This window comes from Vidua macroura, chromosome 13 (assembly GCF_024509145.1).
Source record: "Vidua macroura isolate BioBank_ID:100142 chromosome 13, ASM2450914v1, whole genome shotgun sequence".
In the NCBI taxonomy this organism is placed as follows: domain Eukaryota; kingdom Metazoa; phylum Chordata; class Aves; order Passeriformes; family Viduidae; genus Vidua; species Vidua macroura.
In genome coordinates, this window is record NC_071583.1 from 5,962,151 (window position 1) to 5,974,759 (window position 12,609).

General features: G+C 50.4%; 1 protein-coding gene across 1 annotated transcript in view; it reads left to right on the forward strand.

The window, feature by feature from the left end:
• Nucleotides 1-3,703: 3,703 nt before the first annotated feature.
• Nucleotides 3,704-12,609, forward strand: part of LRIG1 (leucine rich repeats and immunoglobulin like domains 1) — an 88,806-nt gene continuing 79,900 nt past the window's right edge. The window contains 2 exon segments of the mRNA XM_053989679.1: nucleotides 3,704-3,853; nucleotides 3,856-4,328. Of these exon segments, the coding sequence (XP_053845654.1) occupies nucleotides 3,704-3,853; nucleotides 3,856-4,328 (623 nt within the window).

A 12,609-nucleotide genomic window follows, 5' to 3' on the forward strand; every position in this document is an offset into this window, starting at 1 on the left:
TTTCATGTCAGCACTGTTAGTGACCCTATACTGAAGCTTGACTTGATCATCTCTTCCTTTAATTCTCACTGTCACATGCTGCCTCCTGCTAAGCTGAATTGGCTTCACCCATTTAAGCACTGAGAAGTGATGTTATCACCAGTCATTGCTTCCAGGCACTTGTGGATCACGTCATGCATCTTGCAGGTTGTACCAACAAAACAAGCTGTGAGGAGAGGGGTTGGCATCCAAGAGAGACAAGACACCAGCTTTGGGTGGCAACAAGCCATAAAATTGTCCTTGCAGGTCTGGTGTAACCAGAACAACTAATAAACCTCTGGAATGCTGATGCTGTGGTTGATCTGGTTCCACCAGAGAAGCCATCTCTTGCAACTGGGATGGCAGGAGCCAAATAATGAGCAGCTAATACCAAAGTGATGTATTATTGTGACTGTTGCTGTGCTGAATAATGACTGTGACTCTGCCACACCTGCTGAAAACTTTTTATGCATTTGGCATCATGATAATATTGATTGAAACCTCAGTGCAGCCAGGCTGACAGTACAAGGGATTGTAGCCATGGCAGCAGTCATTTTGCAAACCTCAACCCCATTGGTGTTGGGTGTAAAAGCCATCATGAAAGTTATCAGAAGACAAATGTTGTTACAGATGGATTTGTAGCCCTGCAAATAGAAGTGAATAGAGGAGTGAATGAAAAATGTCAGATGCAAGGATGGTCAAAAAGAGCAAAGGTCCATCCTTTTCTATTTTGCTGCCTCCAACCTCCAGCCTGCCCCAGGAGAAATCAAACACATCCCTCCCAAAGCCTGACAGCATTGGCATTGTTGTCCATCCAGTGTGACACCTCTGGGGTGCTCTGCAGATCAGCAGGGCTCCTCCTCAACGCTGGGTCTTGCTCTGAAAGCCAAAGCCTCTGTGAAAAGCAACTGTAGATCCTGGGTGGTTAGAAGTTAATTGGAAGGCCTAGCTTGCAAATCAAACCAGAGAGAGATACTTTTGCAGGAACCAGGAGACAGAAGCTCAGCTCACGTTGAAGATGAAGGGTGCCCTGAGCCTGGGGCTCGTGTGAGTTCCTGGCTGTGCCCCAGGAGTGTGGGGTCACCTAAGGTGAATCATCTGGGGCTGCTTCCCCAGCTGTAAAGCAGGATAATGCTTCTGTTCTCACCTCAGTTTGTCTTCTCTGTTTAGATTTCAAGCTCCTCAGGGCTGTGTCTGATACATGTATGTACAGTTCCTACCTTAATAGAGTCATGATCCAAACTGAAGCCTCCAGGCACTCCTGGATATTATATCATTGCTAATTTCACAAGAGGTTGCAATCAAATTCCTGTATAGGGAAAAAAAAACCCTCTGAAAAATCCCAGAAAGGAATAAAGCAAGCTATTAAAAACTGAGGAACATTTCTGCTGAAGTGGAAATAATGGTACTTTGTCCCAAAATGTATAAAATATGTATTGCAATTAAATTCTCTATTGGCAAATTGCTCTACAATTAAAAAACACAGAAGCTTGAGTGAGGCAATTAGAATAATAGTAGAGTGTTAATTATAGCTTGATGGATTCTGCATGCTGTCAGCAATTACCTTCCAAGTGTGCACTTCTGAACCAACTCCAAATCCACAAAAAGACACCGGCAGAATTAGAAGTATCTTCCGTGTTGGCATGCCTTTGCCATTTTAAAATTTGTTTTCATAAATACTTTTATAAGCTATTTAATTAGATTTAATGAGGTTTGAGGAAGAAACATCCTCCATGCTGCACACAGACTCCAGCACAGGCACTGACTTGGGGATGAGGGAGAACACAACTAAGAAGAGTCTCATTTCCTTCCAGCTGCCCTTATTCTCTGTGCAAGGATATTTTGTGCAAGCTGAGGTGATTGGACCCAGGTTCTAGCAGAGATGCTTCTAGCTTTCTGTTTTATTAAGGTTATCTAAAGCTTTTAGATCTCTCTCTCTCTCTCCCCATGGGAAACTCCATACTTACCCTCTTGCCCTAATATTGAAAAATATTGACATGAATTTTTGAAGTTAATTGAAAAACCTGGTTGTCAAATCTGAAAACACTTTAAAAGAAGCAAAAGTCTCTTTATTTCTATGATACCATCCCTACTGAGCAGGAGAAATCCTCTCCATAAAAGTGCTTTTGGGTCCAGCAGAAGACTTGACCGCTGTCTGTGTGGGGCAGCTGGCTGAGAAGCTAAAAAATCCCTGCTCATTGTGTCAAATACAATTCATGGTTCCACTGACCGATTTGTAAGACATCTAGAAGAAAAGGAGAATAGGCAGGGGGTGAGAAAGTCCTTGCCCAGACTGATAGTTTCCCAAAAATGTGTCTCCTCTCACACCTTCCCTCACATAATCAAGGCAGCATTTCATCACCGTGATCACTGATTGCTGATGGTCGAGAATGACCTTGCAAGATTTTTTGCCCAGTTTTGGCACTACAGGCAGGAATGCTGAGGCCCAGGCATTGAAAAGCCGAATTGCTCATCAGTCTAAAGGCTGGCTCTGCTCGTCACCTCTTCTGTCAGTTGCTGATAATGCTCCAGTGTTTCTTGCTGCTGATTCTTACTCAGGGTATGGAGAGCAGACGTGCCTTCATCCTCCTCGTGAGACTCGTGAGGCTGCCAAAACTCCATGTCCTGCATGGGGAAGAGACACCGAGGCTTTGACATGTGACTTTCACAACCTGTGGGCCAAATGCTGTTTCTTTGGTTGGGCTTACCAGCAAATTCAGCATCATACCTGTTTATTTTGTTCAGCTGAACCTATTCTCTAGGTGACACCAATCCAGCTGTGATGCCTTTCATGAGTTTGTACAGCTTAGTCCCACTCTGAACAGCCTGAAATGCCCTTGCCCTTGTGCAGCCTGTTTTTTGGGAAGAGGTGCATACGATGAGCAGCATGATTGGAGCATCCCGCAGTGCAATGCCCCGTTCTGTTACAGGAAGGAAATACGGCAGGAGGAAGGTTGCAAATTTAATCAAAGGTAGCGGAAGCAGGATTGCCCTGCGATATGCGTTTCTCTCCCTAAAAAATCCCCTTCTCCCCACGTAAATGCTGCTGTAAGGGGTTAAATCACACGCCGGCCCGCCGTGGGTGCGCTGAACGCTCCAAGCGCTTCCTTCCCTGAATGCTGTGTTGGGCCACATCCAAACTTGACCAAAGCGGGTTGGATGCTCTCCACTGAGCTCGGGAGCAGCCTCTCGGTGCAGTCCTCGGAGCTCATGGATGCTCCAGAATGAGCTGTGCCCGTGGTGCTCCGGGTGCAGCTCCCCGGCGAGTCCCGCTCCGACCCGCTGCGGGCTGGGCGCCCTACACGTCTGTCCTGTGCTGGGCTTCCCCACGCAAGGGCACATCTGGGACGTGCCGCCTGCGCTCAGGTGCGCTCTGGAGCACGCGTCGAGAACTGATCCAGGAACTGAGCCACTCCTGCCACGGGGTCGTGGCGGGACACGCGTGTCCCTGCGGAGTGCAGCCCCACGGCCGCTTCGTGGCGTCCGGAGAAGGACAACCCGGGGTGCAGGGATGCCCGCAGGCCCCGGTGTTCCCGCAGATTGCCGGGATTTAGGGGAGGGAGGGTTTGGGAGCGCGGGCCGAGCGCCGGGCGCGGCCCCTTTAAGAGGGGGGGGCGCGGCCGCCCGCGTTCACACCTGGAGTGGGAAAGGGGGGCGGGCCCGGCGCCCGTGATTGACGGGCCGCATGCACCAATGGGGCGGCGCGGCGCCGCGGCCGGGGGGGCTCCCGGCCAATGGCGGCGCGGCGGGGGCCGCCCGGCAGCCAATGGGCGGGCGCGCGGGGGGCGGCGCGGCTACATGTTGCGGTGTCGCCAACGTGGGTCCGCGGCGAGCGGCGCTCGGGCCGGGCGGCAGCGGCGGCGGCTCCGACCCCGCGGCAGCGCACCGGGACCGGCCGGCGCCCGCCGAGCCCGAGCCGTGCGGCGCGGAGCGGCAGCGGGAGCAGCGGCGGGAGGCGCTTCCCGCGGCGGGGACGCCGACTCGACCCGCCCGGCAGTGCCCGGTGGATGCCGGTGCCGTAGCGCCCCGCGGGGCCGGCGGCCGAGGCGATGCTGCGGGCGGCGGAGCGGCGCTGAGCGCCCGCGGCGTGAGCGCTCCTGCCGCCTCCTCCCGCCGCGGACGTTCCCCGGTGCCGGATACAAAATGGCGCTGCCGTCACGGGCGGCGGCGGCGCTGCTGCTGCTGGGGCTGCTGCGCTCGGCCGCCGCCGGCTGCCCCGCGGGCTGCGCCTGCGGCGGGGACGCGCTGAGCTGCGGCGGGCTGGCGCTGCCCGCCCTGCCCCGGGACCTGCCCCGCTGGCCGCGGCACGTGTGAGTACCGGGGGGGCTCCGCGGGGACGGGCCGGGGGCGAGGCGGGGGGGTTCGGGCAGCCAGAGCACCGCTCTTTGGCGTGTTGTCAAGGGCGGGAGAACTTTAAACAAAAACCCCCGCGAAAGTCCGGTTTGTTTATTGAAGTGGAGCAGGCGCTGGGCTGCGCGGTGCGGAGCTGGTCCCGTGATCCCGTGTCCCCTCTGGCACCCACCGGGCGCGGGGATGGGGGACGTGGAGGCGGCGGGCGCGATGCTGGTCCCGGGTGAACAGCTGGGGCTCGGGGCTCCCCGTGTCTCGGTCCCATTCGGGATTGGCCTCCGGGAGGAAAGGGAGCCGGGAGCGGGTTTGGTCTCTTAGCGATGGGATCTGCTGGAGATAATGGCCAGCTTGGGCTTCCGAATCCTTATTAGGGCATCGTCCATCCATCCATCCATCTGTCCGTCCGTCCGCGCCGTCCCGGGCCGCGCCCGGGTGCCCGAATCCGGACCCCAGCGCCGCGGCCGCTCTTCTGGCTTTTGATGCTGCCAACTTTTTAGGCTGTGAAATTCGGGCGATCGAAAGGGAGTCGAGGGCTCCTGGGGAGTTTCGGTGAAATCCAGGTGTTTTCCAGTCAAGGCGGCGCAGCTGGCTGCGCTCCCTCCGTGCTTGCGTGTGTAGCGAAGTTATTGAGCTGCGGTGTGCCGAATGTCCTGGGGGGCAGCTGAGCTTAGAGCCCCGCACCTGGTGGCTGCTGCAGCGCCGTGCGATGTTTTTTATCCCTGGAAGGGTGTTTTAAAGCGCTCAGGTTCGTGTCCAAGCGCAGGACGGTGTCACTGTCATTTCCCGGGAAGTGCTCTCGTTGTGTGACCGCTGCTCTGGGCTCGTGGAAGCTGAAATAAAACATCAGACACTTGATGCTCAGGAGATTCGGGGGAACTGTGTGCTTGGCATTGACAGTTCGAGTCGTTTAACAGTCCAGGAAGACCAGAGTATGCCTGTGCGCTCACAAACTTGTAAAAACAAGTGCCCTGAACTGTTAGTTAGCTTCGGGAAATCAGTATCCAGAAAAGGAGAGGGAAGCAGCACTTCTGTTGCGGGGCCTTTCTGCTGTTTGAACAGATTCATAAATTATCGAATCTCTAAAACCCCTGGTTGTAATAGATACTATTCAGCCCTGCCAGGAGAGAGGACAGTCACTGAAGTGTTGCTGGAGATCATCCAGCTCCTTGTTGAAAAGAATTATTAGAGGTTTGTCGGGTTCTCCTGGTGGTATTCACTTTTAGCTGCAGAAATGCCTTGTTTTACATTAAATTATCATGTCTCGTATTGAGAGGAACGCGTGGTCTCTGCATTAAAGCCCTGACTCATCCCATTCACCTGTTGCTCTGAAGGATCTTTCCCTCACCTTTCAGAGCAAGCTTTTAATAATTCCAGCACTCCCATGCACCTCTTAAAATAGGACAGTTTATCTCTGTTTGGGCAAGGAAGTGCGTTAATAACTCAGACAGAACAAATTTATTTTTCTTATTTTTTTTTTTTTTTTTAATCCGGAGTGCTAATACCCAGGAGTGTCTTTTTCAAGTGGAGCAGGTTTTGGAGTGTCTTGTATTCAGTTCAAATTTTATTGTTGAAGTAAGAGCATGTATAAATCTGCTATAGACCCGTGGGCTGTTGATATTTTAGAATGCGGTTTGTAACTTTGTATATTACAAACTAACCAGGAGTTGGTTAAATGATGGCTTTTGTATCTGAAAATGCAACATTAAGGTTTTTTTCCTCTCCGTAGCTAGTGTAAAAAGAAGACGTTGAAGCTATTGCAAGTAATTCTGGTTTTAGAGTAATACTGTTTCTAACTACTAAAAAGTATTTAAAATTGCCTCTTTCAGTTTAGAAGCACGAGAATGAAGCATGCTTTTCAGGCTTAGTGGGATCGTAATGTTCATTTTTTGTGCAGAGGGTTGATAACTCACTAATTTACTGGTTTAATGTTCTCTATAAAAGCACCATCTGCTAGCGAAAAGTGACCTCTGTGCAAGTATCTCTGTTTCTTTTTGGATTTTAGATTTTTTTTTTTTTTTAATGTGCCCTTTTTATGAAAAAGAAGGCAAAAGTGAAGGTCTGCAGTGGTCCATGGCTGATGCGGGAGTGCAGCCCAGGGGGTGCGGGTTCTCCAGCCATAAACTGGGCAGAGCCAGGCGATGCTGGAGCTGTGCATCCCTCATCTCCATCCCTGCTGGGCGGGCTGTGTCCCGCCGGAGGTGTTTGCTCCCCGGGGTGATAAGCTTGGGCATGTTCGATCTCTAATAGGAGACGAGATAAAATCCAGTTTCCAATGACTCTGGTGCCTGTGCTTTAACTTCATTAAGGCTCTATTGAACAATCCCTCCTTAGCAGTTTATCTCTTTTCCTAACGAGTGCCACAATGCTGAGGCAGTGCTTGGAGTCGGTTTTCAGTGTGTTGGAGATAAAGCTTTTGTTTGTCGGCTTGGAAATGCGGCTCGACAGCCGGGGAGGGTTCTGGAACAGACTTAATCACGCCGCTTGTTTTGTCAACAGGACTATCAGTACCGAGGAAATCACTGGGGCTTTTTGAAACTATTGTTATTTCTCTGCTGGCAGCAGAGCTCCGAGTTGTAATTTTTCTCCCAAGCTTTCAGAAGGAATAGCTGATACGCAGAGGGGCTGTAGTCGCTCACATTTAATGTAGTGGAGCATGGATGTTTTTCAGGGTTTTTTTTTTTTGTTGTTGTTGTTTGTTTGTTTTAAAAGCAACAGGCAGCTCAGCACTGTGTACCAGTTATATAAGTGTTCTTGACTTGCTGCACAGGGCACGTTGCAACACTGCCATGACCCATCCCGTCCTCGCACCAGCACCCGGCTGCAGCTGGGAAGGGTTCCTGGTCCTGGGAAGGGCGCACAGAGCTCCTTTGCAGCGCCTCCCTTTGGAGGTGCTTCGTGTCTTCTGGTATTTAAGTCTGAAGTTTGTTTTTACAGTAGAATGTTACATGTGGCATAAAGTTTGGGGCTAAGCTTAAGTACAGAATGCTTCATGCCCCAAAAAAGCCAGGGTTTCAGCAGTATTGGTGATGTGGCACATCCTCTGCTTCTGTCTCTCCATGCCTGTTGATTTTTGAGGAGTGACAGAAGAGATGTTTCCTTTAGGCATCATGTATGACTGAGGGTTTTCTCCTTTTCTGTTTAGTGATAAAGCAACAGTATTTTAGGTACAGCTTTTGGTGAGAAGATTTAGGGACATAGTGAGGCTATGGTTGGATAGTTAATTCATTGCTAGCATGCTCTGCAGCAAATAAAGTTTTTATTTTAAACAGAAGTATTGTGCATTTTTGATCCAAGTGACTAGGGGATATTTTAGGGGATATAGACCATCTGTGCATGGACCCTTCTGTCTCTGGGTCAGTGTGCATGTGCCTGGCATGTCTGGGAAAAGGCAGCATCCCCACGTACCCAGGAGAGCTGTGCTAAGAGCTGCTCTCTGTTTCCCAGGAAGGCTCCAGGGTTTGTCTATATGGATAAGTTGCCCCGAGGCACCAGCTGCGTGTTTGTTGGCTCTTTGCACGATGCTGCTGCTCTCCGGAGGGACCAGGGCAAAGTGTCTGAATGCTTTTTAAAGTCCTGTGGGTGCCTGCCAGTGGTTTCAGGGTCTGGAAGTGCATTTGAACTAGGAGTCAGGAGCAGTCTCTGGGCTCAAGTGCATACACACAAAGATTTTTATTCAATAAAACTTAATGCTTGTGCTCAAAATTACCTATAAATTTCTTGCTAAACTGGGGTTTTCATGTGTCAGGTTCTGTAGCTTTGCTTTCACGTGTTAGGGTAGCTTATTTGCTTGCTTGGTAAGGGGCTGATGCTGGTTGCATGGGATTTTTTGGGAGCAGGGCATTACTTGCTCTCGGGCTCTGGAGTAAGTCTGCTCCTGCAGATGCTGGAGGAGGAGGTGGTGTGGGGGCCTCTCCTGCTGACAGTGCTGGGAGGGGGGAGTGCTGCTGGCAGTACCTCTCCCGCATGTCCTGCTTCCAGGCCTGCTGAAATAATGGAACAAAGATTAAGTAATGGTCACCCTGGGCTCCTGGCCCCGCGCAGCTGTGGAGCTCTCAGCGTGTGCCGGCTGCCCGGGGGGGCTGCAGCGCCTGGAAGGATGGCTTGGGAAAGGGATGTGGCTTGGTGCAGGTGGCTGGTCCCTCTCCCTCCTCCTGGGGCAACAGTGGAAACCCAAAGACGTCCTCTTTGGGCTCCCTGCTGGGTGGTGCTCCAAGGAGCTTTTCCTGCTCAGGTGGGACAGTGCTGGGAGCTGGCGGTGCTTGTGGAAGAACTCCTGCGTGGCTTGCAGTGACACAGCCCCGGTGCTTCCTGGGGCACTGTCCTTGCCAGTGGCCCTGCTCCGGACAGTCCCCAGCCCCGGGATGGCTCTGCACCCTGCGGGATTGCAGTTCTTGCGCTGGAGCTTGGCCCCGGTGGGTAACAGCAGAGCCCCTCCCCGCAAAGCTGTGCCTCTCCGGGCCTCCTGCTTAAGCACAAATAAATACATGTGCTTGCAAGTAAATCCACCCTTCCTGTGCGAACATGTGTCGGTGGATTCGCTGACCACCCTCAGCATGCCGCAGTATTTATTTATCAGTTCCTACAGGAGGGCAGCAGTTAATAGCAAGCCCTCTGCATCTGCTGTCTGAGTTTCTCATCTCCATCCCACACTGAGCCACAGCCGGGGCAGAAATTGGCTCATCGGACTAGGATTAACAGTAAATACGAGACTGATAACAAAGGAAAAAAATACCCCCACTCTTAAGAAGCCCTTCTGGCACTCGCAGAAACCCCTGGCTTCTAGTGAAAAGCTCTAGGACCTCCTCTGCATATTCCTCTCTCCTTTTGAGAAACTTCACGGCATTTAATCACTTTGAGACTTTTCCTCTCTGCAGTGACTGCAATTTGAAACGCAGGGGTCCCATACAAAAGAAGCAAGTGCTCAATGGGCTGTGTTAATATTCAGTGCCATTTACAATGGGTACAGTTTGAAAAGGGGAGAATGGATGGTCTGGGAGCTGGGGGAGGAGGAGCTGCAGAGGGAAAATTCCCAGGACAGGGGAAGCAGCGTCTCAGTAGGCAGTAGGGAAAAAAAAAAAAAAAAAACAACCGAACACACCATCAAGTGTTCTCCAGAAAAAATCAACTATTATGTGTTAGGTACAGCTTAATATTTTTTTTCTTTGCTTGTGCAAAGTGCTCTACAGTCTTCTGGATGTAAGATTTGGGGGTGGCTGAGCTTTGCAGGATTTCCTACTTGGAATTTAAGGAGCAAATGTGAGGTTGATTGTCTTATCCATTTGCTTGCTGGCATCAAGAAGCTAAAGGTGGTAAACTAATACGTTTGGGACCCCAGACACTTCAACAAAGCACTTCAGGTACTTAAACGCTTCCTCGAGCATGGGTGAGATTTCACTTCCCTGCTTAAGCTGCTGCTGGAGTCCTGTCTCTGATGGGGATTTAGGCAGATGTAGGAGCACTTGGAAGTGGGGCTTTATTTGGTGTGTGAGCCCTCACCTGGTGCAGGAAGTCCGAGAGCACTGGAAGGATGGTCCCAGACTGCAGCTTCAGAAGAGCCTGCTGGGCTCAACGTGGTTTCATGTTGAGGCAAATCCCCCAAGAACTGTCCCTGAAATGCCCTTCTGACTGTGCTTGCACCTGGGCTCATGAATACACGAGCATCTCCCACCGGTCTGCAGGGCATCTGGGGATTGCTGAGTGCCACCCTGGGCATGCCCAAGCAGCTCCTGCCTTTGGCTTCTGAGCGCTTTGATCCATCCAAGAGGGACTCAGGTTTTGCCTTGAAGTTTGAGTGGCTGCAAACTGGGATGATGGCTCTCGTTCCTCAGTAGCCAGCTCTGCTCAGGATTTGTGTATTGGCCCCGATTTGTGTATTGGCCCTGACTGGTATGTTAGCCGCACCCAGAAACTTCAATTAGGGCTGCAGGGCTTTTAATTGATCTCGTTGGCTGCCCTGCCAGACACCTTGGATTGAGTTAGCTCAGCTCATCAGCTTTTAACACAATCATTTTGTGCTGCTAACCTAATCACCCAGTGTGACTCCCTTGTCTTGCAGTGTGGAGCTGGATGGGGTCATGTGGATGAAAGCAGCAGAGATAATTTAGACTAATGTTGCTTGGGAGAACCATCTGTGGAAAATCCAGGCTTCAGGTTGATCAGCTCTGCGGGACCTGGGCTGGGCAGGAATTAGCACCTCATGCAGGGTGAGGGGAGCGATTTAACATAGAATTTAGCTTTGGTGAATAACAGTAAATAGATAAAGCACCTTGGTCTGGATCGTGGTTCCATGCAAACCTGGGCATCCCCTGACAGCTCTCCCTTGCTAGTTTTTAGTGGCATGTGGAAAAAGAAGCAGAGTGTGAGGCTCCAGGGTGTGCTGGAAGAAACAAAGGGTTTCTTCCTGCACACCCTGGAAAAATACCTGCTTCCTAGTACGTCCAGCTATTAAATGATGTACTACAATATTTTTTTTGTTTGTTTCCTAGCATGGATAGAGGCCTAAGTCAAGGACCAGGGTGCCGTTGTGCTAGTGCAAGACATGAAATACCTATTATTGTTATAGCTGAGTCATCCATTAATAGTTAACCAAGTCCTGTGCTGCAGCCCAAGTCCTACAGCCCCAGCCTCTGGCTTCAGAGCAGGACCACAACAGATGTAATATGTTACACTCCCTCATTATGTTTTCAGCACGTTGTCTCTCAGGCCACAACCATATAATTTTGGAGATGTCTAGAAGCAGGCCCTGCTATTTTGGGGACACCTCTCAAGACCTGATGACGTGTCACATCCAATTCCAGGAGCATGGTTCACTTCCACGTGGTTCCATTTTCAGTTTGAGTAAGAATTGAAGGACAGGCTTCAAACTGCAGCCATCTGCATAGCTTTTATTAACCATGCTGGATGTGCAGACAAAATGGTTGGTAATTTGCACCTGCCATGGCAGTTTTGTAGCTTCTCACAGTGGCTCTGCGTGGATTTCAGGAGGAGAAATATAGGAGACTTAACAATTCAACCATTTGATGTACAGCTATGGATTCTTAAAATGTTCTACACAAGTTGCATTTGAAAATGCATTATCTGCCTAAAGCTTTGCTCTGGAGATAAGTTTTATGTGCAAGAGAATTTGGTTTTGTGTTTTTTTTTTTTTTTTTCCCTTCCAGGGTGGGAGGCAGAGTTTGTTGCTGCTAATAATGAGGCAGTAACTTGTGTGAATTTTCCTTTGGTGTCTTTTTTTGGACCTGTTGGGGCAGTCTCATTACTTTTTGAAAATAGCAGAGGTGCAGTCTTAATATAATTCTTGTTAATCCTACTCAACTTTACTTGGTTGCATATTGCAGAAGTTTCCCCTTGGAAGGTGCCTGTTTTTAGAGAAATCCTTTCAGATTAGAGAAAACACCCTACTGAGTTCTGTGGCAATTTGGCTGTGGAATCTTGAACTGAAATGCTTTTCCTAGACCTCCTCCTCCAATTTTTAGGTTTTTTTTCTCCCTATAGGAAGGCAGACAAACCCTCAGGTGCAAGGAGGAAATGAGAAATTCAGAATGCCAAGTCTGGGCAGTGCTGCTTCCCACTTGCCCACACACACAGGGACAGGGATTTGTCCTCACCACTTACATGTTCCTCTGGTTGCCCAAAGCCTGTGATTTTGGGATGGGCACTTTCCAGGACAGAACCCTGTTGTCTTTCAATGCTGTGAATGCTCCTCTGCTCTGGAGAGTTTACCATCAATGATAACTACTCACAAGCCTCTCCAAAATACTGACCTGCAAATTCCAAATACACTTTGCCCAGCTGGTGTTCAGGCTGCTTTATAACTTCAGTTATAGTGTGTTTTAGCCTGCTGCATGCCAATATAAACACAAGTTTTCTATGTTACCTGTCATCTAAAAAATACCCCTAAGAAGTGATGGCTGTCCAGCAAGGCAGGACGTGCAGCCTGTGTGGCAGTGCTGGGCTGCTCCCCAGTGCAGGTGGGGACTGGGGCTGAATTGCTGGTCAGTATTCAGTTGGAGGTGACAGGTTTGGTGGATGTTGATTTGTAGTTGTGTTTATGGTTGGAGGTGTCCTGTGTGTGTAGGTGCTCCGCTGGGGTGTGGTGATGTGGGTGATGTCCATATAGGAGTGGGGTGGTGGGAGACTTTGTGGGGAGGGGAGCTGCTGGTCTATGGATTGTGTCCTGGGTAATAAAACAGCGATTGTAGGAAACGGCCTGGCTGGAGGCCCTGTGAAAAATTGCCCCCT